This window comes from Monodon monoceros, unplaced genomic scaffold (assembly GCF_005190385.1).
Source record: "Monodon monoceros isolate NGI ecotype Baffin Bay Population unplaced genomic scaffold, NGI_Narwhal_1 Super_Scaffold_5, whole genome shotgun sequence".
NCBI classification, from domain to species: Eukaryota; Metazoa; Chordata; class Mammalia; order Artiodactyla; family Monodontidae; genus Monodon; species Monodon monoceros.
Window position 1 is genome coordinate 108,715,127 of NW_021703782.1, and position 27,677 is coordinate 108,742,803.

Here is a 27,677-nt window from a genome sequence, read left to right on the forward strand (position 1 = left end):
CTCGTCTCCCCAGCAGCAGCAGCAGGGCTACGGGAATACAGCTCGAGGCCTGGGGAGGGGCAGGCATTTCCAGACTCCTACCAACCTGGCTGCTTTGAGAAAATACCTAACTTTTTGCCCTTGGACTGGCCAACCGTGTTCACGGCTCGACTGGCTTCTAGAGGGAGTGGAGGCCCAGTGAGGCCGAGGGACTCGGCCAAGGTCACTGTGCCGCAGAACCTATGTTTCTCCGTAAGCCAAGCTGCCTTCTCCCAGTGCTGTTGGTGTGCCTGAGGGCCTGGCCGGTGAGAGCACTGGGGAGGGGGGAGCTCTGGACAGCCAGCATCTTGAGGCCACGGGGCGGCTGGAATTTTCCAGGACCTGCCTACAGGAGCAGCGACCCTGGCCAACCTGCCAGTCTGTGCAGAGCTCCTGGCACCGACCCAGAGGCAGCTTCCAAACATTCTTAGGCGGAGGGCACTGGGAGGCGGCCCAGGCTCCCCGGGAGGGGAGCTGCCTGTCTCCGCCCAGAAGGCAGAGGGGGAAGGCTGACCAGGGCCTGGCGTGGAGAGGGAGATGGAGAGGGCACAGCTGGGTGACAGGCATCTCTGTCCCCATCTCCCCTTCCTGCAGACAAGCAGAAGGGCAAGACGAGGAGGGAAAGCAGGGAGATGGAGAGGGGGAGGGGAAAGAGAGACAAGGTAGGGGGGCCTCCTTGGCCATTAAGCAGGAGTGAGGGAGGCGGCCTGGCTGTGTCCCCATGGATGTCATCTCACGCTGTCATGGCCCGGGAGCAGTGCTTTGCCCGTGAAATGGCCAGGGTTTCCTCCCCTCCCTCAATGCCACCTTCCTCTGGGGTTTGACACCATCCTGGTAGAAGAAGTAATTAGGTGACCAAGTGGCCACTATGGTGGCCACTCCAAGGGTCACACTCCTATGACCCTGTCCCAGGTGGGGCCCACCTCTCCTCCCCCAGGAAGCCTTCCTGGATTGCCCTCAGCTCCACTGAGCACCTTTACCCCTCTGGGCCCTGCCACACTCTGAGCAGTTGCCATGGGGCATATGGAGGGGTGGAGGGGCGGAGGGGGTGCAGGCCATTTTACATCCATGGAATAGTGGACCCTTCACAGTGAACCATCCAGTTCTGAGGGCCTGACCGTGTCCAAGCAGCTTCCCAAGTTCCCGGTCAGCATCCTGAGATGGACCAGTCTTTCCTCTGCGTGTGTCTGACACACTGGGGGCAGGGAAGGAGGGGGAAGGGAGGAAGAGACTTTGACTCTTTTTCTTAGGCTGATTTAGTGGCATGAATGATGCAAAATCGCCCTTCAGTACATTGAGTAAGAAAACAGCAATGCTACCCCCATTTTTTCAGCACTTCTTACTTGCAGGGACCAGGCTAAGTGCCTCCTACGCATGCACCTCTGAGATGGGCCTGACACTGTCCCCACCTTACTAAACAGAGGCCTGGAAATGGCCCAGGGTCTCACAGCCATGGCAGGAACTGGCTCTCAGCCAATGGGGAGCGTTCGAAGCCAGATGAATGACCAGCCCCACCCCTGAATTCATCCCCGTTTCAGAGACCAGAAAATAGAGGCCAGTGAGTTCAATGACCACCTTGAGGTATCACGGGTAATCAGGTAGGTCTAGAGCCTGGGGTTCTTCCTCCTGACCGGGGATGGCAGACATTTCACTGGCTGCCTGCCACGAGTCGATCTGGCTGCCTGGAGCCCTGGGCTAAGAAGGATCCAGAAGCCACGTTTGGGCCCAGTGGGAAAGGGCACTGGGGTTGATTAGCAATGTCTGTCAAGGGTGTGGGCAGGGGAGCAGCGGCCTGCCTGTCACACGTTGCCCTGCTGGATTATATCCTGCTAGCCCTGAGCTGACGGATGCCTTCCTACCCTGGCAGTCAAGAAGTCAATTTGATTTCCCTGGGGGCCTTAGCCCATCGGTCCTAGAGCTACAGTCTGGGGGCTTCACGGAGGGACTTAGGGGACTGTGACAGCCTTTGAGAACCTGAGTGGATGCTGGTGCATCCACTGGGCATTAGCGGTGATGCCCTGGTGCCCAAGGCTTTCTGCACTTTGGGTTTTAGCCTGAGCCACAGCAGGGAGAATGCTGGGGGTTTTAATAAACCTTTCCAGAGAACAGCTTTTGGAGCTGGTCTGTATTATCATAGAAGAACTGCCCTGGGATCTGAAGACGAGGAGGGCCATTCGGAATCTACTGCACCATTTTCATAAGAAGCCAAATGAAATTCAAGCTCCAGCTGCCTCTGGCTCCCAAACCATGACCTCGGGCTGCTTCTGCATCTCAGCGCTGCAATAATAAATCTTCCTCCGTGAAGCGTGCAGAGGTGCATTTCCCCGACCCGCTGTGGGTGTTGGGAGGCAGCGCAGGTCCTTGCGACATCGAGGGTATATTACGTGTGTCAGAGAAAGGAAGGAACAAGTGTGCAAGTGCGGCACTGGACCTGCTTAGCTGTGCTGACCATATTGGCTAAAAAGAGTTCGTCTCGGAAATTGGTTTTCCGCCTTTGTTTGTCCTACCTTACAGGGCTCAGGAAACGGGAGCTCAGGGTCCTCATCCAGAACACAGGAATCTGGAAGTGGAAATGAACAGCAGAGTAAGAAAGGCAATGGTGTTGGTAATCACAGTGACGTGCCAGGTGCCATGCGCCGGGGGGCTGACCTCGTGCCAGGCTCTGTGCTAAGTGATTCAGGTTAATTTCTGCAACAGGCCCCTCAATGGGTGGTGTTACTAGTCACAGAGGAGGGGATGGAAGTCCAGAGAGGGTACGTGACTTGCCGGGGGTCACACAGTCAGTAAGAGGCAGGGCTGGAATTATTGCCACTGGCTTCTAAAGCCTCTGCTACTAGACGCATCTGTGGTGGAACTGGGCTGCCCTAGCTTTGGTGTGTAAAGCTATAGGGCCAGCCCCGGGTCAGGAGGGAGCTGGAGCCTCTATCCCAGGGGAGGTATGGGTGGGGTCTTCCCAGTTCCTTCCCTTGGTCCCTCTTGGACTCCTAGTCTTGGAACTGGACCCTGAGCCAGGGCTGGGTCTCACCCAGGATGTTTTAGAACTTTCTGGACTGCCAGAACCTTTAGAATGTAGCAAAAAATGATGACACTTTGATCCACTGGCTTGTTGGCATGAGTCTGGACTGCAGCTGGGAACAAATACTTTCTACTAGAGGCCTCCAGGGACAAGGTGAAGGCACCTCAGAGGTCACCCAGGTCAGAGGTCACAACGTCAGATAAGGAAGAAGGCTCCTGGTGGGGTATGATAACCCAGAGCATGCCCCACCTTTCCCCACCCCCCCAGTTTTTGTTTGTTTGCCTTTAAGTATAACCCACATAGAAAAGTGCCCAGAGCGTATGTGAGTATGTGAATGAGTGCCCACGAGTGTATGAATTTACACACACTGGACGCCCGTGTAACCAGCACCCCAGAAGGCCCCTCCCATCTAGGTGTGCATTTCTTGTAAGTGAAATCGTACAGCATGTCCTCTTTGTGTCTGGCCCGTATCACTCAAAATCATGCCTGGGAGATTCACCCACGTTGTTGCCTGTCATGGTAGATGACTCATTCTCATTGCTGTATAGTATTCCTTTGGGTGAGAATACGACATTTTACCCATGCTACTGTTGTTGGGCCTCTGGGTAATTATATACATGCTATGAATGGTCTGAGGCATGTCTTTCCTGAACATGTTTATGCGTTTCTGGTTGGAGCAGAATTGCTGGGTCATTGGGTATGCATATGTTCAGCTTTATTAGATTTGCCACACAGTTTTCCAAGGTGTTGTTCCAATCTACCTTCTACCAGCAATGCATGACAGCTGCAGTTGTTCCACATCCTTGCCAACTTCTTGGTATTCTCCATCTTTTCATTTTAGCTGTTCCAGGGCATGTGTAGTGGGATCACACCACAGCTGCTCTTTGCATTTCCCCGATGGCCAATGAGGTTGAGCCTCTTGTTATATGGTTATTGACCATTTTTCTGGGCCATGGTTCTGGCCCTTTTTTCTCCTGGTATGTTTGTCTTTTTCTTACCAGTTTATAGGCATGTTTTAAATACAAGTCCTTTCACTGCAAATAACTTCTATTCTGTGGATTACCTTTTCCTTCTCTTAGTAGGTTCTTCTGTTGAGTAGATATTCTTACAACAGTCCAATCTATTAATTTTTAAAATTTATGGTTAGTGATTTTTTTTTGCCATATTTAAGACATCTTTGCCTATTCTGAGGTCACAAAGATGTATCCTCTAAATGCTTTATTGCTTTGCCTTTCACATGTAGAGCTGTGATCCACGTGGAGTGTGTTTTTTGTAATTTGTGAGGTATGTTTTTGAGGTGATTTCCTTTCACCATTATACTGTAGGGGTGCCCCTGTTGACTGTGTTGGGTGGGTTGGGGGAGCTTCTGTTTTTGGAATCTCTCTCTGTTCCATTGGTCAGAATGTCTATCCTTGTGCCAATCTCATGCTGTCCTAATTACCACGGCCTCATAATAGGTGCCATCTTGCTCTGTTTCCAAGCCATCTTGCTCTGTTTGTTCTTGGCTCTTTGCTTTTCCATATAAAATTTTACATCAGCTTGTCAATTTCTACCAAAAAGAAACCACTGGCATTTTGGTTGGCATTGCACTGAGTTTAGGTATTAATCAGGGGGAAAGCATATTTACAGTATTGTAGTTTTCCAATCCATGAACATAGTATATTCCTCTATAACCTCATTAATTTCTCTCAATAACATTTTGTATGTTTCAGTGTAAAGGTCTTAGGTGTCTTCATTAGACTTCTTCCGACTTTCAAATTTACAGCTAATTCACAAGAATAAAATAATGGCAATTCTTTTTTCTTTTTTTTTTTTTTTTGCGGTACGCGGGCCTCTCACTGTTGTGGCCTCTCCCATTGCGGAGCACAGGCTCCGGACACGCAGGCTCAGCGGCCATGGCTCACGGGCTCAGCCACTCCGCGGCATGTGGGATCTTCCTGGACTGGGGCACGAACCCGTGTCCCCTGCATCGGCAGGCGGACTCTCAACCACTGCGCCACCAGGGAAGCTCAATAATGGCAATTCTAAACCTTGCCCACCTGCCCTAAAGATACAGCTGTTCTGCCCCAGCTGAGTCGGCCTGTGGGAGAGGGGCCCATCATGGCCAAATGGTCTTCAATTTTGTTTTAAATCTTGGACTTTAAAAACCCTAGACTTTGGTGTGTGTGCAGGAAAGAGGTAGCTGTGCCATAGCAGGCCTGAGACAGCTACCCTTTGAAAGGCCTGCATGCAAGGCGGGCCTTGGACTGGCATCTGGGAACTTGGATCTTGGGAGAGGGTCCACCACTCCCTAATATATAAGAGTGGCTCACTGTGCCCAAATTGTTGGTGCAAACCATGTGGTTTGCACCAACATGTGGGATCTAGTTCCCCGACTAGGGGTTGAACCCGGGCCCCCTGCACAGGGAGCGTGGAGTCGTAACCGCTGGACCACCAGGGAAGTCCCGGGGAATCTGCACTTCTGGCACGTGCTGGGCAGAAGGTGGCTACGTGACCAGCTGCCAGTAAAAGCCCTGGGTGCTGAGTCTCTAAGGAGCTTCCCTGGGGGACAACACTACCAGAGCATCCTGCATGACTCCACTGGGAGAAGACTCTTGGGAGCCCGCACCTGGCTTCCCCTGGATTTTGTCCCATCCGCCTTCCCCTTTGCTGATTTTGCTTTGTGTCCTTTTGCTGTGATAAGTCATAGCAGTGATACAACTATATGCTGAGTCCTGCCAGCCTTGCAGTGAATCGCCAGTCCTGGGGGTGGTCTTGAGGACCCCCCGACCCAGAGGATCAGAGCTTGCTGCTCCTGGGCCAGCGCTGCTTCCAGGAGGGTGTCACTGCTGGGAGAATGTTTGCAATCTAACGCTGTGCGAAACAGAAGTGGGTACAGAGCAGTCTGTACCACACGACATAATTTCGTTTCATAAATAGGATGTCTCAGCATTAAAAAGTAAGGAAATCCTGACTCATGCTACAGCTTGGATGAACCTGGAGGATATTTTGCTACGTGAAACAAGCCAGACACAGAAGGACAAACACCGTATGATTCCACGTGTATGAGGTCCCCAGAGAAATCGAATCCATACAGACAGGAAGTAGAATGGTGGTTGTCAGGGGCTGGGGGAGGGGAAGCTGGGAATTAGTGTTCAATGGGGCAGAGTTACAGTTTCGGGAGATGAAAAGGTCTGGACATGGATGGGGGTGATGGCTGCACAGCAAAGTGAATGGACTTAATGCCCCTGAACTGTGCACTTAAAAATGGTTAGAATGGTAAATTTTGTGCTACGTATAGTTTACCACAGTAAAAAAAAAAAAAAAAAAAAAAAAAGAATACAATAAAATAGGATGTCTCTGTGTTCACACGGTCACAGTCCTGGAAAGGCACAGACCAACCCGCTCATTCATGGCCGTCACCTCCGGGTGAAGGGACTGTGGGAGATAGCTCTCTTTCTGCTTTTCTACTTCCCACTTTTTTTGGGCATGGGATATATATTGCTTTTTTAATGTGAAAAATGTCAAATACAGAAAAGCATGGAGAAAAATAAAAGAAACATTTATGTACATATTACTTTTGTAATTTGGAAAAAAATTCTATTAACAATAAATACGATGAGGGGAAAAAAATATCAATGTCCTCAACCAAACAGAAATATTGGAAAAATAAGGACAACCTACTTGTTTTGCAAAAACACCTCAAGCCATACTCCAATTGGAAAATACTCTGTGGAACGTGCCGGGGCCTCTTCTGAGGAAGCCGTTTCTGGCCGGGCAGTGGCCACCGGAGTCATGACTGGGAGGCCCGCGTGGATTCCTGGCCACCCAGACCTCTGACTCGGAATCCCTAAGGGGCCCGGGTGCCGCACGGTAAAAATTCCAGGTGGTCTGACGGTTCACTGGGCTTGGGAACCCCTGCCTCTAGGTTCCTTGACACTGCGCTTGCAAAGGCCTCCTTCACCTGCTGTGGCTCTATTCCTGTTTGGTTTGGATCCTGATCCGAGTGTGAACTGGGTCCTTAAAGCCTGTCTGTGGCCAGACCCCAGGAAGTGGCGCCGTCACCCCCAGGGAGCCAAGTGGAAAAGATGGAATGTGCTAGAAGAATCCATCACCTCTAACAGCGATGGCCCAAGGTGCTCGCCCGTGGAGGGAAAGCGCCTCACCCCACATTGTCACTGGGATTCTACAGGGAGAGGGCAGGGCTCAGGCAGCCTGTGTGACCTGTCCAAGGTCATCCAGCTAGTGGGTCTGCAGGACGGAGGGGTCCTGCAGCCCCCGACTCCGTAGGCCCTCTGGAAGGGTGCGGTCAGGCTGACATGGAGGGAGCGGGCTGTGTCCCGTGGCCCTTGTCTCTGAGACGGCAGACCCTGGACCGCTTTTCCGAGGACCGCTCTCTCCCAGCCCCAGAACCTCGCTTTAGCTCTTCTCCACCTCCTGGAGAAGCATGTGGGGGCGACAGCAGTGGGGGGACCAGCAGAGGGACAGGCAGGGGCAGGTCCCGTCTCCCCACCCATACCCACTCCCCAACCCTTCGCTCCAGCACAGCTTCGCGGTGGAAGAGGTCTGCTCAGAATTCACAGCTGCTCGGGGGCTCATGAATTATGTACGGGCGCCAGATCCATCTGTCAGCACCCTGTCGGAGAGGAATCAAAGGCCCCGGCGGCTGGCCGACAGCTCTCTCTGTGCGGAGAAGCAGCGACGTGGTTTTCAAGGCCCGCCGAGGGGCCGCCGTGTGAGCCCTTTGCCCGTGCTGGCGGAGCCCTGGGCGCTCTGCTCCCCGCCCCTCTCCAGTGCCCCGTCTGTTTCTCTGCCAGGCGCAGATCTGACAAATGTCTTTAAAGGCAGGGGAGGGGGTAACAACAAAATATCCTGGCCCGTGTGTTTTGAGCGCGTTCCAAGATGCTCCTTGTGAATAACTGATACCAGCGCCAGGTTTGTCATGAGACGGTCACCTCGGGTGGGGATAGTTTCAGACACATCACAAGCTTCCTGTGGAGCTGACGAGACGGCCACTCCCAGCCCACGCCCCCGTCCCAGTGGCGGGTGGTCTGGCTCCTGCACAGGAGGTTCTGAGTTGCTCCGTCCAGGCCTCAACAGCTGGATAAGCGAAGGGCGGGGCAGAGCCAGAGAACGGGAGTGGAGGTGGGTGGGTGGCCACTGGGCACCCCTGCCCTCAGAGAAGCTGGAGATGGACCTGGGGGGGCGATGTATCCGTAACAGATGCCCACAGACCGCGTGGCTCAAGACGACAGAAATGTACCTTCTCACAGTTCAGGAGGCCAGAGTCCAAAGTGTCAGAAGACGGAGGCTCCGAGGGAGAATCTGTTGCTTCCCCTCTCCTAGCGTCTGGAGGCTCCGGCATGCCCCAGCCTTCCTTGGTTTGTGGACACATCACTGCAGTCTCTGCTTCCATCTTCACACGCTGTGTTCTCCTTTGTGTTTCTGTATCTGTGTCTCTCCTTTCTATAAGGACACCTGTCACTGGATTTAGGGCCCACCCTAATTCACGATGATCTCAAGATCCTTACTTTAATTACAGCTGGAAAGACTCTTATTCCAAATAAGGTTGAGCTGAGGTTCCGGGTGGACACGTCTTTGTGGGGGGGGGGGGCGGCCACCATCCAACCCACTTCAGCGGGAGACACAGCAGCACAAGGTACAACAGGGTCAGAGCCGCCTGGGCCAGACGGTTGCCGTGGCCTCCTCCTCTCAGGGCACAGCTGGGCCCCAAGCCCCGCCTGGGACGGAGTCCCAGGACCCCGAAAGGAAACCTCTGGGAGCCGCTGCTGGCCTAGCTCCCCGCGGCAGCCCACCGCGCCCAGGTTCCAGCTGCTCTGGCTGGGACGGGATGTTTTATTACCACTTAGCAGACGAGGGCTGTGAAACTCAGAGGAAGTGACTTTCCCGGAGACCCAGGCCAGGGAGTGGCGGCTGGGTCACGGTCGGCGTCTGGGGACTACCTTCTCTCGTTCTGGGCTGCCCAGCTGTGCTCCGGCCCCTCTGTGCTCCATCGTCTGTGGGGGCATCATTTGTGATGCTGCTTCTACCTGTGCCCATCCCTCAGCCTCGTCTGCCCTCCCTCAGCCACACCCTCCGGGCCAGCCACTGCAGCCACTTTGTGGTCCGTGGTTCTCAACGCTACCGTACATTCAGGTTCCCAACCCTGGAAATTCAGATCGAAGGGAGTGGGGTGTGTGTTTTCCAGGCACACAGCTCATCCTCCAAATAGCCTTGTACTCCTGTCGAGCAGGGGAGCCCTCAGAGCATGGGCGTAGCCCCTCCCCGCTCCCCCAGGGCCTTGCACACAGGAGGTCCTACTGCAGCTGAGAGGGGTCTGGCTCCATGAGCTTCTCGTGGCCCCGTGGTTCGGACACACGTGACAGTCTCCCCTCCTGGATCAGTCAGGGTTATTGGGAGCTAAGCAACAGAAAGTGACTCTGGCTAATATCAGGAAGAATAAAGAAGGATTTGTGAAAGGAAATGGGGCTCCCAGAATCAAAAGCAGCAGTAAACGTCTCACACCCACCAGGACGGCAATGATCAAAAAGCCAGAATACAGCAGGTATGGTGAGGGTGTGGACAGCTACGAACCCTTGTGCGCTGCTGGTGGGAATGTAAAATGGTGCAGCCACTGTGGAGGGGTCCTCAAAAAATTAAACATAGAATTGCCATTTGATCCAGTCCTTCCATCCTGGGTATATTCTCAAAAGAATCGAAAACAGGGACTTGAACAGATGTTTGTACACCCGTGTTCACAGCAGCATTATTCACAACAGCCAAGAGGCGGACACGTAAATGTCCTTTGACGGATGACAGATAAACAAAATGCGGTCCATCCACACAACTCAGTCTTAAAAAGGAAGGAAATCCCAACACAAGCTGCAACGTGGATGAACCTTAAAGACATTATGTAAGTGAAATAAGCCAGACAGAAAAGGACGAATACTGTGTGATTTCACTGATGTGGGGTATCGAGAGGGGCCCAATTCTCAGAGACAGGAAGTAGAATGGTGGGTGCAGGGGCTGCGGGGAGGGGGATGGGGAATTAGTGTTTCATAGGGGCAGAGTTTCCGTTTGGGAAGGTGGAAAGTTCTGTGGATGTATCGTGGTGACGGTTGCACAGCACCATGAATGTACTTAATGCCACTGAACTGTGCCCTTAAAAATGGTTAAAATTGGGCTTCCCTGGTGGTACAGTGTTTAAGAATCCTCCTGCCAATGCAGGGGACACGGGTTCGAGCCCTGGTCTGGGAAGATCCCACATGCCGTGGAGCACCTAAGCCTGTGCGCCACAACTACTGAGCCTGCGCTCTAGAGCCCGTGAGCCACAACTACTGAAGCCCGCGTGCCACAACTACTGAAGCCCACGTGCCACAACTACTGAAGCCCATGTGCCTAGAGCCCGTGCTCTGCAATAAGAGAAGCCACCGCAATGAGAAGCCCACGCGCTGCAATGAATAGTAACCCCTGCTCACTGCAACCAGAGAAAGCCCACACGCAGCAACGAAGACCCAACACAGCCAAAAATAAATAAATAAAATAAAAAATTTAAAAAAACATTAAAAAAATTGTTAAAATGGTAAATCTCATGTTATGTATATTTTGCTACAATAAGAAAAATTAAACTGAAAACTACAAAGCAAAGGTGAAGAAGTCGGTGGCGGAAAGGGCAGGTGGGAGGCAGCTCGGGGGCGAGGGCAACAGGAGCGAGGCCAGGCTCTTCTTGGCTCTGAGGGAGAAGAGGCTCCAGCCGGCGTCCAGCCCTCGGATCACTCAGCTCAGCTCAGGGCTCAGCATCCCAGGGAGCGGGGGTCAGCTGGCTTGGTGAGGGTCTTGTGTCCATCCCTTGTTCAGGGGAAGGGGGCACCTCCAATGACAGCCCTTCCAAGACAGCAGACGTGTGTCTGGCCTGGGTTGGGGGCTCGCAAAGTCACCTCGGAGTGCTGCCTCCGAGTAAGGTGGGACAGATGCTGGGCCTGCAGAAACGAGCAGGGCTGTGCCGGGAGAGGACGAGCAGTGCTTGGAAGCCTGCCGACCACCGCAGAGTCTGAGCCCGGGGACACCAGCTGGGGCTCCAGGGACATGTGCAAGGTCAGCTGCACGAGTTGCCTGGGAGCCGGAGCTGGGTGAGCTGCTGGTTGGACCTCCTATTTGGCCTCCTCTGCCCGCTGTACGGAAACTGAGACACTTCTCCTCTGCTCACTCCGTGAGTGGGAATCGGGAGTTCCAGTCGGATAGACCCGATCTCATCCAACAATCAACCAGTCGCTTTGGGCAAACGAACTTTCCGAGTACCACACGGCCCTACTCCTTCCCAACCTGGCTGCTTGTGGTGCAGGAAATGGGATGGCGGCTGAGGGCAGGGGTCTGTGGGTGCACAGCAGCTCCATCCTCACCACTCTCTGCTGGGAGTGGCTGCCCAGGAGCCCTCAGGACTGAGCACTACTGGTGAGGCTTCAGGTAATGTCCCGGTGGTCCCTCTTGCTTGGGCTCTGGGGTGCTTGCTCTCTGGCTGGCCCGGTGCCCATTCCCAGCCCCTCTGTGTCTCCCCCGTGTGCTCCAAGTGACCCCTGGCCTCTTATCAACCACCACAGCCTCGGCTGCAGGGTCCTCACCGCTTTGCGAGCTGGTCCCACAGACTGTCAGCTGCTTCCAGGCATGTGGGGTTGCTGCAACCCATCCAGGCCATAGGGGAGCTGCAGGGGCCAGGTTTCCCAGGTTGGCTGTGGGCAGCCTGGGAAGTGATCTTCTCCCAGAGTCTCAAATGTGAACTTGGACAGAAACCTCCCTGCTCCCAGTTTTCCTCTGGACCAATGTAGCATCCCTTTGGGCCAAAGTCTGGAGAGGGGGCACGGGGACACATGTGCTCCCCTCCTACCTCTCCTCTGCATTTCTCCACTTCCTGCCCTTCCCTGTCTACCTGGAACTTCCTCTAGTTTGCATGGGCGGGCAGGGCTGGGCTTCAGGCTTCCCACTTCCTCTCCATCAAGAGAACATGCAGGGATGGATTGGTAATGTCTGCCATGCACAAGGCAGTGAGCAGGCAGGTCTGTGTGCTACTCATTTGCCACCTGGGGCTCATCCACTTCAGGCTCTGAGACACGGCTGGCCATGTCTAGCAAATGTTTGGTGGGACCGAGGACCCCTGAGTGAGAAGCTGTCCACTGGGGAGAGGGCGTTGGGTGACTAGTCTGATGGAGCAACAAACCTCAGTGTCCCCTGGTGGAGATACCATTCTGAATTGGACAGTTACTTGAGTTTACCCTAGGCCTACCTCCTCAAAGGTTCACACCCACGTCCAGAGGACAGGGAGGATACGGTTGAAAACTGGAAGATTCCACTGGGATCTCTCTAACAGAATGAAACAAAAAGCGAGGAGATCCTGCTGAGCTTGGAGGGTTAGAAAACTTGGAAAGTCCCACCCCAAAGCTCACCCTGATGACACTTCTCCACCAGGTTTCAGGACTGTCTCCCTTCTGCTGGGAAGACAACGATCATCAATTTCTACATGTTCCTTTGGATGACTCTGCCCTGAGGATGCCCGTTTCAGCATCCTGGCTCCTCCAAGGGAGGACTAAGTGATATTGGTTTCTAGACATGGCGTTCACTCCTGCCAGCAAAGTCATCCATCACTGTGTGCAAACGGCTTGCCTCCTGAAGGCCACATTACGAGAAGATGCCAGTAAGCGTATTTACATTTGCCGTCGCTCCAGCAGGGCAGCCATGCAGGAGCATCTGCTGGGTCTGGACTCTGGTCCACACCGCCACCTGCTTCTCCAGCCCTCTTCATCAGGTTGAGTCCATCTTGGGTAAACAATTGTTGGTGGGTTGCTGGGCATTTTCTTTTCCTTTTAATTTTCTGTATCAGGTTTCAGTAAACCAAGGTGTGCCTGACCCTGTCAAATCATACCAAAACAGGTCTCCCTGCTGCAGGAGGAAAACCATCAGCATAAATTATTGATTAATCTTCATTCAGACTAATCTATCAATGACTGTCTCCGGCTCGGTGGACCTGGGGAGCCCTTAGATATTTCAATGCAAACAACATTTGAAAGCTTCATTTCAAAGGCGTCTGAGACTTATTCAATAGCAGTCAATTGCTTCAGCAGCAGTGGGGGGGCTGCCCCTGAAACGCTGAAGTGCAATCATTCACTTTGGCCCCAGTTCAGCAGTGCCTGTGATGTGTCCTGTCTAGTCAGGGAGTTCCATCTGGTCCCTGCTCTAGGAAGGGGGCAGCTCACGGCTCAGTGGGGGGGGAAGAAGGGGACAAAGATAGACACATGCACAGACCATGCAGATATAATTTGTGAGTGCTATGATAGGGGTATTATGGAGTAATATTGATAATCGCACAGAAACCTATTGTGATCATATGGAGAGCTAATGTTGAAACTGATTTGGGGAAGATATCAGGAATAGCTTTATGCAGATAAATTTGAAAAGTGAATGAAACAGACAAAATATTTTAAAAACACAACTTATCAAAACTATCACAAGAAAAATACCTATCTATTAAAGAAATTAAATCCAAAATTAAAACCCTCTGACAAAGAAATTTCCATATGGCTTCACTGGTGAATTCTACTAAACATTTTTTTTTTTTTTTTTTTTTTTGCGGTACGCGGGCCTCTCACTGTTGTGGCCTCTCCCATTGCGGAGCACAGGCTCCGGACGCGCAGGCCCAGCAGCCATGGCCCATGGGCCCAGCCGCTCCGCGGCATGCGGGATCTTCCCGGACCGGGGCACGAACCCACGTCTCCTGCATCGGCAGGCGGACTCTCAACCACTGCGCCACCAGGGAAGCCCCCTCTACTAAACATTTAAGGAAGAAATAACCCCAGTTTTACACAAAATCTCCCAGGGAGTACAGAAAGAAGGGATACTTCCAAGTCATTTTATGAGGCTTCCATAACCTTAATACTAAATCCTGACAAGGACATTACAATGAAGGAATATTATGGATCAATTATTTTCAAGAAAATAGATGCAAAAATGCTTTACAAAATATTACCACATCAAATAAAACAATATCAAAACCAAGTAGAATTTATTTTAGGAATGCAAGGTTGGCTTAACATTCAAAAATCAATCATAATATAATAAAGGAACAAAATACATGATCATCTTCATTGATGCTAAAAAATTATTTGATGGAATTCGATACCACCCATGAAAAGAAAGCTCTTAGCAAACTAGAAATAGAAGGGGACGTCCTTAACTTGATAAATGATATATATTAAAAATCTACAGCAAACAGCATACTTAATGGTAGATTACAGAAACTTCCACTTCCCCTAACCCCAATCCTGAGACTGGAAGTGAAACAAAGTTTCCCACTACTGTCACTTTTATTCTACATTGTACTGGCAATTCTAACAATGCAGTAAAGCAAGAAAAAAAAATAATATATAAGGAGTGAAGGAAAAAAGTGCACACTTGTCATTAGTTATAGATGATATCACCATATACACTGAAATTCCAACAGAATTTACAACAAACTACCAGAATTCATAAGTGAATTTAGCAAGATTCTGGAAACAATGTCAGAATACTCACTTTCCTTATTCCAGAAACAAACAAAAAAGAAATGAAATGGAAAATAACATTTACAATAAAATAAAAAGTAAATACTGAGGAATCAATCTATGGAAAGACATACAAGACCTGCCACTATACCGAATAAAGCCTGTAGTCTATTTAACGGCATTGTACTGAAGCCCATTTCCTGGTTTGGATATTGTAGTGTAATTATATAAGATGTCACCATTGTGGGAATCTCGGGGGAAGGGTACACAGGACTCTCTCTGCTATTTCTGCAACTTCCTATGAGTCATCATGATTTCAAAATAAAAAGTCTTTAAAAAGTGTACACCCTTTGATTTAGTAAACCTGTTTTTGTGATTCCAGCCTAAGAAAAAATTAAAACGTACTCAAAGGTTTAAAGGATACTATATTTTTGTGCTAGGACTGCCATAACAAAGAACCATAGACTGGGTGGCTTTAATAACACAAACTCATTTTCTCACAGTTCTGGAGGCCAGAAGTCCAAGATCAAGGTGTGGGCAGGATTGGTACCTTCTGAGGCCTCTATCCTTGGCTTGCAGACGGCCACTTCCTTGCTGTGTCCTCACATGGTCCTCCATCAGTCTGTGTTGTTTGTGTCCCAATCTCCTCTTTATAAGGACAGCACTTACACTGAATTTGAGCCCATCCATGTGACCTCATTTTACCCAATTACCTCTTTAAAGGCCCTGTCTCCAAATAGCCACGTGCTGAGGTATTGAGGGTTAGGATTTCAACACGTGAATTTGGGGAGGGGGGGACATAATTCAGCCCACATTATCTTATCCAAGCATTGTCTCTAGTAATGAAAAACTGAAAACAACCTATGTGTCCACTAATGGGGGATTGGTGGAGTGAACTGGGGGGCACGCATGTGATGGAACACTAGGTATTTGAAAAGACAGAAACGTATGCTTATTAATGTTTCAAGACGCTCACAAGATGCTTGTGAGTAAAAGAGCCAGTTACACTATGGCATATAGTAGTATAACCTGATATCTGTTAAGAAAAAAATCTGTATCTATATCTGGAAGGGTTTGCATCCCCACAGTAGCTGTGCTTCTTTCTGAGTGTCGTGCTTATGAGGAATTTTTATTTCTTCCTTGTGATATTTTCTATTTCTTGCCTTTAAAAATAATGATCATGTATTATTTACATAATAACTTTAAAAAAACTTATTAAAAAAGAACTTTATAGCACGTTTTATTGCCCTGGGAATTCACTAGAGAAAATCACGAAGAGAAATTCCAACAACTAACAGTGTTCTTATTTGTAAGCAATAGAACTAGTTTCTAGCTGATTTAAGCAGAACATGGATTCATTAGAAGGGTGCAGGGCTCACAGACTCTCCAGAAGAGGCTGAGGACCCAGCTCAGAGCCCCTGAAGCCAGGAGGGAAGAACCAAAGCCAACAGGATGGGTTAGTGAAGACGCCGCACTGCCGCTGGGCACAAGATGCTGTGGGTGCTCTGACTACCACTGCGCCCGGGGAGCCATCACCTGTCACCAGGACTGATTCCGCAAGGTCCTCACCGCTCGCCTCTGGTCAAGGTCGGGGTGGGTGCCACTGATGGGCTGAGTCTGGGGCACACCCGCCGTGGTCAGCTTTGACAGTGGAAGGGGGAGGCCTCCGCAGACCCAGGAAGGCATTTCAGGTGTTGGTGACCAAACAGAATGGGATCCTCGGCCCTTATGAACCAAGAACAGGGTCAGCAAACTATGGTCCGTGGGCTGAATCCAGCCCAAAGCCTGTTTTTGTATAGCTCGTGAGCTAAGAATTGCTTTACATTTTTCAATACAGTAGTAAAAAAACAATTAAAAGAAAAATAGTATTTCTGGACATGTGACAATGTAATGAAGTGTAATTTCAGTGTCTATAAAGTTTTATTGGCACACAGCCACATCACATATTGTCCATGGTTGCTTTTGCAAGATGATGGCAACTTCAACAGGGATGAGCAAAGCTGTAAATATTTACGATCAGGCTCTTTACAGAAAGTTTGCTGACCCCTGACCCAGAATGATGATTGCCTCCAGCCACAACCATACCCTGTTCGCTGTTCTCATTAGTAAGGACCAAGGGATCCTTTGGGGCTCGAGGTAAGGATGTAAGGCAGGATGTAAGACGGCTTCTCAGAGACGGGAGCCGGGTCCTCACGCTGAGCTGCTCTGAGCATGTCTCAGGTGTGTCTCCTGGTCTCTGCTTCTCAGCCTGCATCTCATCAGAGCTCCTGCTACCCACCTGCTTCTTTACTGTCTTCTCTAGAGCTTTTCTCTGTAGCTCTGGGTTTTTGCTTTCTCGCAGTTTCTGATTCCTCATCGTCCCAGCGTGCTCCTGGCCCTTTCCAGGCCCTCGCTCCACCTCATGACCCTCTCTCCCTGCGTCATTCTCAGTTCGGCTCTCTGGTTGGTCCAGCCTATCTAGGCAAATCTTCTTACACCAGGTCCCGTTGTGGGCCAGTGACCAGTAAGGGCCCAGCCACTCTTGGTCCCCTCAGCATGGCTGGGGACCTACAGCTGCCCACGCACAGGGATATGTTTCCCTTTGAAGATGCTGGGGGGGTTGGCAGATAACCACCATGTCCAAGGAAACCACAGAGTGATGCAGACCAGCGATGCAAATCCTGCATATATTGCGATGCATTCAGAGGCATGGAGGAGGGCCGTGCAGGGCTGTTGAGTGTGCCAGGTACCCTTTCCATGTACTGGGCCATTTACTCCTCATATAACCTTGAGAGGGAGACCAGTGGGCTGGCCAAGCCTGTCTCCTTTTCCTCCCAGGCACATAGCTGGACGACATTTCCTAGATTCCTTTGCAGTTTGGTGGAACCATGTGCTGAATTCAGGCCATGGAACATGCGTGGAAGTGATAGATGCCACTTCCAGGGCTGGCTCATAAAATCCTCCTGTGTCAACTCCCTGCTTTCTCTTTGCCAGGATCTGCCAGCTGGACGTTGACACCAGGGCAACCTTGGAAGCTACGTGTAGAAAATGACAGAGTGCCTTTAAGCCTGGGTCCCTGAGTCACTGTATGGAGCAGAGACCCTCCTGGTCTGGGTCCCTGAGTCACTGTTTGGAACAGAGCTCTTCCTGGCTGCTGACTGCACTTTTCACGAATGTAGTAGATTAAAGATGGTCACACATTCTGTGAACTTTTCCCATTGAAAGGAGGGGTCTATATTCCCTCCCCTGAAATGAGTGGGCCTGCTAACTGCTTCAACCAACAGAATACAGTGGAAATGATACCATGTCTATTTCTGGCTCCAATCCTGTTTCTTGGAGCACAGGCTCTCGGGGCTGAGCTGCTGTGTGAAGAGGGTCTACTCTGCTGGAGAGACCACAGGGAGAGGGAGAGGACCAGTAGAGGTCAGGCTTCTGGCGTCTATGCCAAGGCACCAGATGGCTGGCAAGTGAAGCCACCTTGAACCCTCCAGACAAGCTCAGCCACCAGTGATCTCAGTCAATGCCACACAGAACACAAACTCACCCAGCCAAGCTTTGGCTGAATCCCTGGCCCCTGAAATCATGAGATTTAAGCCACAGTTTTCAAAGTAGTTTTTTTTTTTTAAATAAAGTGGTAGATAACTAGAACTATGAATGAGAAATAAATTTCTATTATGTTATATCATTGACATTTTGGGGTTTGTGCAGGTGCTGGTGTTCCCTTAACTAATTTGGGAGACGCTATTATTAGGCCCACATTCCAGGTGAGGCACAGGATGTCCTGCCCAAGCTGATGGATAGGTAGTAAGTGGCACAGCGAGGAAGTGGCTCCGGACCGGCTGATCTGGGCTGGCTCAGTTGGCTGACTCTGCTCCTGGTTGATCTGGCTGGGCTTGGCTGCTGGGTAGATCCAGGTCTGCTCTATCCGTGTTCATTCTGGGGCAGCTCTTTGCAAGGTGCATCACCCGAGCGCAAGAGGCAAGCCCTGCTGTGCAAGCACAACGCTAGCCAGTGCTTGTGGTGAATCTGCTTATCTTCACGGGCCCAAGCCAGTCCCAAGGCCACGCCCAGGGTCAAGGGGTGGAGGAAGTGCACTTCGCCCACTGGGAGGCCACAGCAAGGGGTGAGGACACACTGCTGTAGGGAGGGGAGGAATCGGGACCAATAATTCAATGCATCCCAGGAGGCTGAAGTCTGGCTGGACGGGAAGACGAGGAGGAGGCGACTTTAGGCTAAAGGAAAAACCGCCTGGAGCTCCTATAGTATTAATACTTTAGTCCTTGTGTGACAGCCTCAGCCCATCTTGGGTATTTTGTCCTCTGTCCACATTTTGACATTGAGAGTTCTTGTCCCCTGGGGGAGGTGAGCTGTGGGTCCTCTACCCAGTCCCTGGGGGCTCTGGACCACCCTTCTTCCCAAGCCCCTGGGCCGGGCAGCCCTCTTCTCCCCCTCGGATTGTTCTGTCCCCCTGGCAGGTGTGGGCAGCCTTTGGTCACCGAAGATTTCCTGTCCTGCCAGACTGACCCTCCCCATCGCAGGCCCACTGGCCTGGGGTCAGATGAATGGTGCCCCCCCCCGCCCCCCGCCCTCTCCCTGCACAGAGCAGAATCGATACAAACTATCCACGCAGCTGGCAGACTTGTCAGAGGGAGCCTGGTGAGAAACTCGGGCTCCACTGGGAGAGGCAGGCCTTAAAGACAAAGGTATTTTCAGCCAGAAATTTTATGGGAAGAAAGGCTGTGTCAGGCCTGAGAGGGCCTGTTGTCCATCGCGGCCGAGGCTCCTCTGGAAAGAGGGGAGAAGCCCCACGCAGGCTTGAAGAGCCCCTGCTGCTGGGGGTGGTGTCCCCTCCCAGAGCTTCTGAAGACCATGCGAAAGTGCTTGGTGACTAAGGGATTCGCAATTCCCGACCTCCAGCTTTCCAAAGTGTGAGAGTGAACCTTTCTGCTCAATAGCTGTGTTTTCTCTTTAGTGGGAGATGCTCCAAAGTGTCTGGGGCCCTTCTCTCATCCCAGCGTTGTAGAATCTTCTGGGTCGTGGCCCCCTTTGATGGAGGCTGTAGACCTTCCCCCCAGTCTCGTGCAAGTTTGCCAATGAAGTCAACTTGTCTGTCATGGGGCCCTGGAGCTGGGAGAGACCCCTGGGGTCCATGGATCCCTGATTCAGATGGCCTCCCTACTCTACGGGGCACTGGACACGGGGCTTCCCTGCTACCCTACCTCTCTCCTAGGGTAGGGAGAAGGCAGGGCTTTTTGAATTCCAGCTGTGGGACTTGGCCTCTGGTAGGAGGTGCTGGATGAGCCAGGCTCTCGGTGATGGCAGCTCCTGTCCCAGTTTTCTGGACCAGCCTGCAGGTTTCCCACAGATGCTCACAACCCCAGCGCCTCTTGCTCAAAATCCACCTGTCCTTCCAGGCTCATTTCAAACGCCACCACCCCCAGGAAGCCCTCCTTGATACCCAGGACCCTCTTCTCAATTTCCCGTAGCCTTTGTCTGTTCTTTCCTGAGGGCCTTGTGACCCCCACTGGACTGCATGCATCCGGAGGGAAGGGCCCGAGCCCCAGAAGTGGCAAAGCTTTGGTGCACACAGCTCTGGGGTGAAACCCTACCTCCTCTACCTTATAGCTTGTGACCTGGGGCAAGTCCCTTATCTGCTGATGGGCAGTGAGACTGTGGGCAGGGGGAAGGTTCCCCTAGAGAGGGAAGGGGGAAGCTGGTGGGCAGCCGAGCCTGGGATCCTGCCCTGACCCAGGCTGGAGCTGAGCTTGGGGAGGAAGGACAGGTACAGCTTTGGGGTGCCTGTCCCCCACTTCTAGTTCCCCATGGATGGCGCTTCTGGTGATGACACCTCACTGGAAGTTGTCAGGCCCCGGTGACTCTGTGTCTCATTTCCTTCGCACCCTCGACCTGCGACCTCAGATCTGGAATTTCGCTTCCTATTGCCCCCACTTTTTCTCCTTTAAGAAAATGGTGCGTCCACACATCTCAAAAGCCTGGGCCCTCTGGCTGTTTGGGGTGGAGCCAGTCCTGAACTCACTGGAGCACTGTCCCAGCTCACTGCGTAAAATGAGGCTGGTTTTGCCAAGGACAGACCTACCCTTTTCTTTCCCTCTGAAGGATGTTTCATTTTCAGCCTGGAAACCAACCATGGGGCTGGGCTAAGAATCCAAGTGCTTTGCTTTAAACTGATCCCAAATTACTGTCATGGCCACGACCAACAGTAACAACAGAACAACAGCGGCAGCTGACTTTTATCTAACATGTTTGTTGAATCTGCACAAAATCGAGGTATCATTCCGGTCAAGGAGGCCTCTGACTGTGCTTGTTTGCCTCTCTCAAGAGGGAACTCACTACCGCGAGCCGCTGAGCTTAGAGGATTCCAGGTGCGTGCGCCCAGTGCCTTCCGGGGGTGCTGGCAGACGCTGCAACGCTTTTGCTTTCAGACAGCAGGGCTCCTGGTTGCAAGAGCCTAAATGGACTTTGGCATCTCATACAGGAAGGCATGGGAATGGAGGGATGTCGGAAGCTTCCAGAATCAATGAGAACGGCAGGAGCCGAGGCTGGCGGCGCGGCCGGAACCACAGCTGGGCAGGCGGCTGCTGCTGCGCCACCCGGGCTGGCACCAAGGCCACCGGGTGGGCCCTGAACTCTCCCTGAATCTCCGCTCCGTTCTCCCAGAATCTGAAGCCTCCAGCTGGTTGAGCCAGGCCCACGCCTGGCCCAGCTGTTAGTGGGGCGGGAGGTGGGGAAGAGGGGGCGGGAGGTGACAGGAAGAGCCGGTGTCCTTCTAGTATCACACGCTGAGAACCCCGAGCAGGATGGGTGAACTTGGGCTCCCAGGCAACTACTGGGCTCACCACAGCCCAGGCCAGAGGGGCAAGTCGGACCAAGTTTTACGTGACACCCGTCTCCCCAGACACAGCCTCCTTCCATCACTAGAACAATACACACGCTGAAATAAGCAGCGGGTTATCTGGAGGGGCAGGAGAAGAGCCTGTCAATGTGCTGCCTGCCCCCTCTGCCCTGGGGGTTTCGTCTCAGGATCGTTTCTCATGGTTTTGGCCTCATGTTTCCCAGTGGTCGCAGCAAACCCCACATCTTGGTACCAAGGAGGGCCTGAATGACTGCCTTTCGCTCCTTCTCAAGGTCTGGAACCAAGAGAGAAGATAAAGACCCATGTGCCATCTTCTGTCCTAGAAGTCACCCTGGCAGGGAGGAGCCAGGATCCCAGCTTCACTGTCGAATGAAGCCGTGGCACAGGAAGAAAGGTGGAATCACCGGCTGGCCAACCTGTGGAAAGGGAAACCCAGAACACAATAACCCCTTTCCCAGGAGGGAGCCAGGCGGCCAGACAGAGCATGGTTTCTGCTCCTTAGGATGAGGGACGGCCAGTCGCCTCAATTTCATCTTTCAAGTCCTACCACTCAGCCTAAGAGGCAGTGCGATGATGGTTATGAACTTGGGCCCTGCAGCCAGGAAGGTGTCGGGCAGCATGCGAGCTGTGTGACCTTGGGCAAGTGACTTAACCTCTCTGAGCCTGCTGCCCCATCTGCAAAAGCACCTCAGGGTTCTGTTCTGATGGCGAAGTTGGATCACGCAGACAAAGGGCCTGTGGCGGACATGGAAAGGCGCTGCCCGTGTCATCTTCAGGAAGGACCTGCTGCCCAGCCGCTGCAGTGTGGTCACCAGAAGGGCCCGGCTCTCAGCTCCTTCAGAGGGGCCTGGGCTGCAGAGACCTGCCTCTCCACCCCAGGCTGTGTTCTTGGGGACAGTCGGCATCCAGTGACTGAGAGAGGCAGGCGTATAGGTCTGGCTGTTTGGGACCAGCGTGGGACCCTTGGAAAGACAGTGCTCGTCTGAGCTCCCCCCAGGCTGGCTGAGTCCTCACAGGGCCAGTGTCACCATTCCGCCACTCCCTCCGCCCAGTCCTGCTTCTGCTCTCTCCCCTTCGCAGGTGCTGATTGCTAATAAACATCTTGCATCCATCTCAGATCCTGCTTCCAGAACCCAAGCCACAGTCGGGCTTTGCACCACGCTAGGCACACGGCGAGCCTCCCTGAGTGTCCTATTGGTCCTGTTACATCATCACCACCACCACCATCACCATCACCCTCATAATCATGCCTATCCCAATCCAAATATCAGGTTGGAAGACAAGCAGATAAGTTCAAAATTGGGTGGAAATGAAAAACCAGTGGCCAAAACAAAGTGAAATGTCCAAAGAGCAGGCAAAAAGTCCTGTGTGGGAGAGGGGCTTGGAGCACCTGCCCTCCAAGTGGCTGAGACTCTTAAAGGCCCAGGAGCCGGAATTTAGAAATGCATGTAAATCGAGGTAAGAAAAAGAAAATCCAAGAAGTGATTTAAACAGGGGGTGCTGTCATTGGTCACGTGTGTGGCTTCTGATGTTTTAACTTGGGGTGCTGGCCACGTCTGCAGACCGAGCTGTTCTAAGCCCAAATGCCAGCCGCTTGCTGGCACCCTTGCCTGTGTCACCGCCCATCCAAGTTCATGGGTGGCAGGTGACAATGTCTCATACTCCTCGGCATGTACAACTGCATGAATCAGGGCTTGGGGGAGTCGGAACTTGGACTAGAATATCTTGGTATTTAATAACAGCGAGAAAGGATGTGGATGGGGAAATCAAAGGACTTTGCCGCTAAATGCCTTAAAAAGCTATTTTAAGTGGGGCTGAGGTTTTAAGTAAATTCCACTCAGTCCTCCCATTAACCCCTTGAAATCGGTTGTGAAGGATTTTGCTTGGTGACGGTCAGAGAACCATCCGTGGAGCTGGAAGGCAGCGACGGCTCCGGCTGCACCTGGGGGAGAATTAGCTCAAGGCGGAGATGCTGGCCCCCTTGGGCCTCTCCAGGGAGCTGGGCAGCACCTGCTTGGGTCCACACTGACCACATCACTCAAGGCCACGCTTAGGAACAAACTCTTTGTCCCTGCCTGAATCCCTCCACAGCTGGCACCAGTCACCCACCAGAGGAGCAAAGGGACAAATGGGGGATTTTACAGGGTGGACACTCAGGCTAGAGTGAGAGGCGAACTCAGGGCTTCCTCATTCAGTCAGTAAGTCTCCGGATGAGGTGCTGGGACACACAGGGACTCAGTCCCTGCCTTTCACTCCAGGGGGACACAGGACACTGCTGTGAGGTCCTGCACGAGGTGGGTTGGGGTGTGGCATATATGCATTTTTCTGAGCCACTCGAAGGTAAGCTGAAGACATTCTAACCTGCTCCCCTCAATACATCAGACTGTGTCTCCTAAGAACAGGATATATTCCATCATCAGCCCCCAGAAAACGGACGCTGATGCCATGTGATCTGCTGTGCAATCCCCGCTCTGATTTCTCCAGCACCTGTGACCACATCTCAGGCCGCCCTGCCCAGCACCTGAGTATTGACTGCTCCCTTCCTTCACTCCACAAACATTTACTGAGCGTTACTATTTGCCAGGCCCTGTTCTAGGTGCAGGCGATGCAGAGTGAACAAGAGGATCCAGGTCCCTGCCCCTGGGGTGGGGGCACCCGCCAGTCGGGAGAGAAAGTCAGCAGGAAGTGAGCAGAGAGCAATTCTGGGGATTGACACACGGGCAGTGAAGCACGTAAGCTGAGTGACAGGTTTGGAGGTGACTTCTGGGCTGGGATGTGGATGACAGGCAGGGACAGCCATGCCACTTTGTCTCGGGGCTCCAGACCGCTCATTCATTCATTCACTCACTCACTGTCTAGGGAGCGAAGGCACCCCCGGTGCCCAGCGCTGCCGCAGGAGCTAGGGACGAGGGAGGTGTTTTCTCCCATGCCTGACCCGGGTCTGGGAGGGCAGATCACTTGGCTCTTAGCTCGCAGGTCTCCAGGTGGAAAGGAGGTGAACTCCAGGAGCTGCACTTAAGGAACTATTGTGAGGAGCTCCCTCCTACCTGGATGACGAGACCAGGACTGGGAGCCAATGCTGTGGCGGGCTGAGACTTTTGTGTAGGGGGGAGCATGTCTGCATGTCCACTTGTGTCCAGAGGGTACAGTGTGATAATTTGAATATGTCCACAGAGTGTGTGGCATGTCCTCCGATGCTGGAGCCTAATTCCGCTTCCCTTAGTGACTCGCTTCTAACAAAGAGAAAACAAGCGGAGGAGATGGCACGGGAGGCTAGGTCATAAGAGGCACTGCGGGTTCCTGCTTGCTCTCTCTCTCTGTCCCTTGCTCTGCGGTGGCTTGCCACCATGCAGGCAGCACCCTTAAGAAGCCCTGTGGAGGTGCCCCTCTGGCAAGGAACTGGGGCCCGAGTGGCATCTAAATCGAGGACGTGGTTTCTTTTAAGTTCATCTTCTTGATTATCCAAAACACCCACAAAACAAGGGCAGGGCCAGATAGAGGCTAGTGGTGGGCAGGATGTGGAGAAATCCTCTGCTAGTGGCGAAATGTAAGCGAGGAACACGGTACCAGGTGAGGAAGGGAAGCGAGGACCTGGAGTTGGAAAATCAGTGGTCTGCTGTTGCTTGAAGGCTTAATCAGCTGATCGATACCATTTACAGGGCAGAGGGAGCTGCAGGAGTAGTGAGTCGACACGAAAAATGCACGAGGGGCCAGGGGCCTGGGAGGAGAGAATGAGAGACCCAGCCTGTTCTATTTGCCCAACACGGAGAGGAGGAGACGGGGCGCCACGGGGGTGCTGCAAATCAGAGCACGTGTGTGCGGCCACTGCTCTTCACGAGGCCAAAACATGCTAATTAAGTGGCTTTTCTTAACTAAAGATGGATTCAATAACCTTTAGCAGTGTTAGACACCAGCAGAAACCAAACTCGTGTGGGTCTCCAAAGAGGCAACAGGGGTGTTAACGATCTTGAGAAAGGCAGCCAACGTGCCACAGGAGAAGGAGAGCTCTCAGCACTGGCAGGGCCTTGGGTGTGGGTGTCGCTGTGACAAACACCACATTCAGGAACAAAAAACGGCAATGGGGGCTTCCCTGGTGGCGCAGTGGTTGGGAGTCCGCCTGCCGATGCAGGGGACGCGGGCTCGTGCCCCGGTCCGGGAAGATCCCACGTGCCGCGGAGCGGCTGGGCCCGTGAGCCATGGCCGCCGGGCCTGCGCGTCCGGAGCCCGTGCTCCGCAGCGGGAGAGGCCGCAGCAGTGAGAGGCCCGCGTACCCCCCCAAAACAAAAACAAAAACTCCCCAGTAAGGTGAGAGAGAAAGAGGAAAACAGGCTCCTACTGAGGATTGTTTTAAAAACCCAACTTCACCAGTTGTCCTTGTGCCCATTAGGATCAAACTCAGCCGTAAGTGAAAGTACATCCAGAACAAGGGTGCCTTAAACAAGACATTCTAGTCTCTTCTCCTACATAAAAGAAGAGCAGGGGTGGATGTCAAAGTTACCAGAGAGCCAGGCTCCTTCTATCCTGCTGCTGTGGTGTCCTCAGCACGTGGCTCCTGCCTCAGGGTCCAGCTCGGCTGCCTGAGGCCAGCCGTCATGTCCACACTTCCACCATCAGGAAGAAAGAAGGGGCAGAAAAGGCCTCCCTCCCCTCGTCCCCCACTGAAGAACCCCCTCCAGCAGCTGGACATCATCTGAGTCACATCTCAATGGCTATTTAACTGTAAAGGAGCTGGGATATGAAGTCTTTATTCCAGGCTCAAATTGGGAGCCTTATTAGGAAGGGAAGAATGGAAGTGTGGCTACTGGGGAAGGCAAACAGCAGACTCTGGCCATGTCCTGAAGTCAGAATACATTCAGCCCGAATCAAAACGATGTCTCGCGTCAAAGCAAGACATTGACCTTGAGTGCAATGCAAGAGAAGGGGAGATCGACAAAGGCGGAGCATAAGCCCCCCCCCCCCGCCCCCGCCGGAAGGGGGAAAATGTAATGCGACAGAATGTTAAAAGGACGCAGAATTAGTCATGTAAACCCTGACATTTAAGTCATGATGCTATTCATGCTGTATAGTACAGAAAAGGTAAACGTTATCCAGACAGAAAACAAAGCCTACCTGACCATATCCACGTATTCAGCTCTCCACCTGGCCCTCAGCACCCGATATTTTAGTCCCACTTAAGGCATGGCAAGGTCCTCAGTCTGGACCCCGGGCTTCATGGCATGAGAAAGATCTGCAGTTAATCTTCTTGATCCGCACAGTTAACCATGAAACAAGGCCATGAAAAAAGAAAATCCTAGGTTCCTAATATATACCTACTAACGTGCTTACAATCTATCAGAGTAACAGTCAGACACTGACCAAAGATGCCCACGAACAAATAGAATGTTTCCCACGCGGTCAAGGCCAAGAAAGCCAGTAAGGGGGCGTGTTAGGACCGGATTTGGCTGTGAGGGCTGGAAGACACGTGTAACTGTGGCTGAAACAGACGTTGACTTCTCTCTCTCGACCTCTAGGGCCGGGGGTGGCAGAGGGCTGGCATGGAGCCCTGCAGTGCATCTGTCCTAACTTGCTCTGCACAGCAGCCTCCTTGGTCCCAGAGGGCGGCTCCCCCTCCCATAGCATGAACGGGAACCAGAAGGGCGGCCCCCATTCTGGTTCTTAAACAAGTTCACACATTCTTGGCACACCTCTTATCTAGAGGTGGGGATTAAGGAGGCCACCGGTGAGGGCTGAAAGGGGAGTGAGGAGAGTTCCTTGTCAGTTCCTTGTCAGGCAGTGGCGGGCAGTTGGGCAACACTGTCCCTGTGGATCAAGTGCAAGCCGGGAAACCTGCCCAATGGACTCAACCATCCTCTTAAGGATACTTCCAGGCTCCCTGTTAAAGAAGCTGCCTTGCTTCTAAGGCGCTAAAAGGAAACTTCTCAGTTTTTAAACTTAAAGGAAATATAAAGGAGCCATAACTAGCTGGGTTTGAAAATAAAACTGTTTCTCATTCCTAGCCTCTCCAGATGGCAGGGGCGGGGGTCAAAAAAAAAAAAAGAAAAATCTCAAATTAAAAAATGGCCTCTGGGCAAAGATCAAACCAGGAAAGGCTTGTGCAATACCTCGGAGACACCTAGAGCAGGGCCGCACACACAGTGCCAGTCTCCAATTTACTGCCTTTCAGCTGCAAATTTACCCTTTGTTGCCTGATCTATACAATGGATCTGGGCCCTTGGAATACTTCTTCTTTGCCTGCTGGCCCTATGTTAGGCACTGACCGCACACACTGCAGCAAGAGGGATCT

The 27,677-nt window shown here is 52.2% G+C and overlaps 1 protein-coding gene across 1 annotated transcript in view; it reads right to left on the reverse strand.

Moving 5' to 3' along the window:
• Nucleotides 1-2,506: 2,506 nt before the first annotated feature.
• The window catches only part of MED27 (mediator complex subunit 27), a 235,018-nt gene continuing 209,847 nt past the window's right edge, over nucleotides 2,507-27,677 (reverse strand). The window contains exon 7 of the mRNA XM_029203602.1: nucleotides 2,507-2,578. Within this exon, the coding sequence (XP_029059435.1) occupies nucleotides 2,522-2,578 (57 nt within the window). The 3' untranslated portion in view covers nucleotides 2,507-2,521. The remainder of the gene's footprint in view (nucleotides 2,579-27,677) is intronic.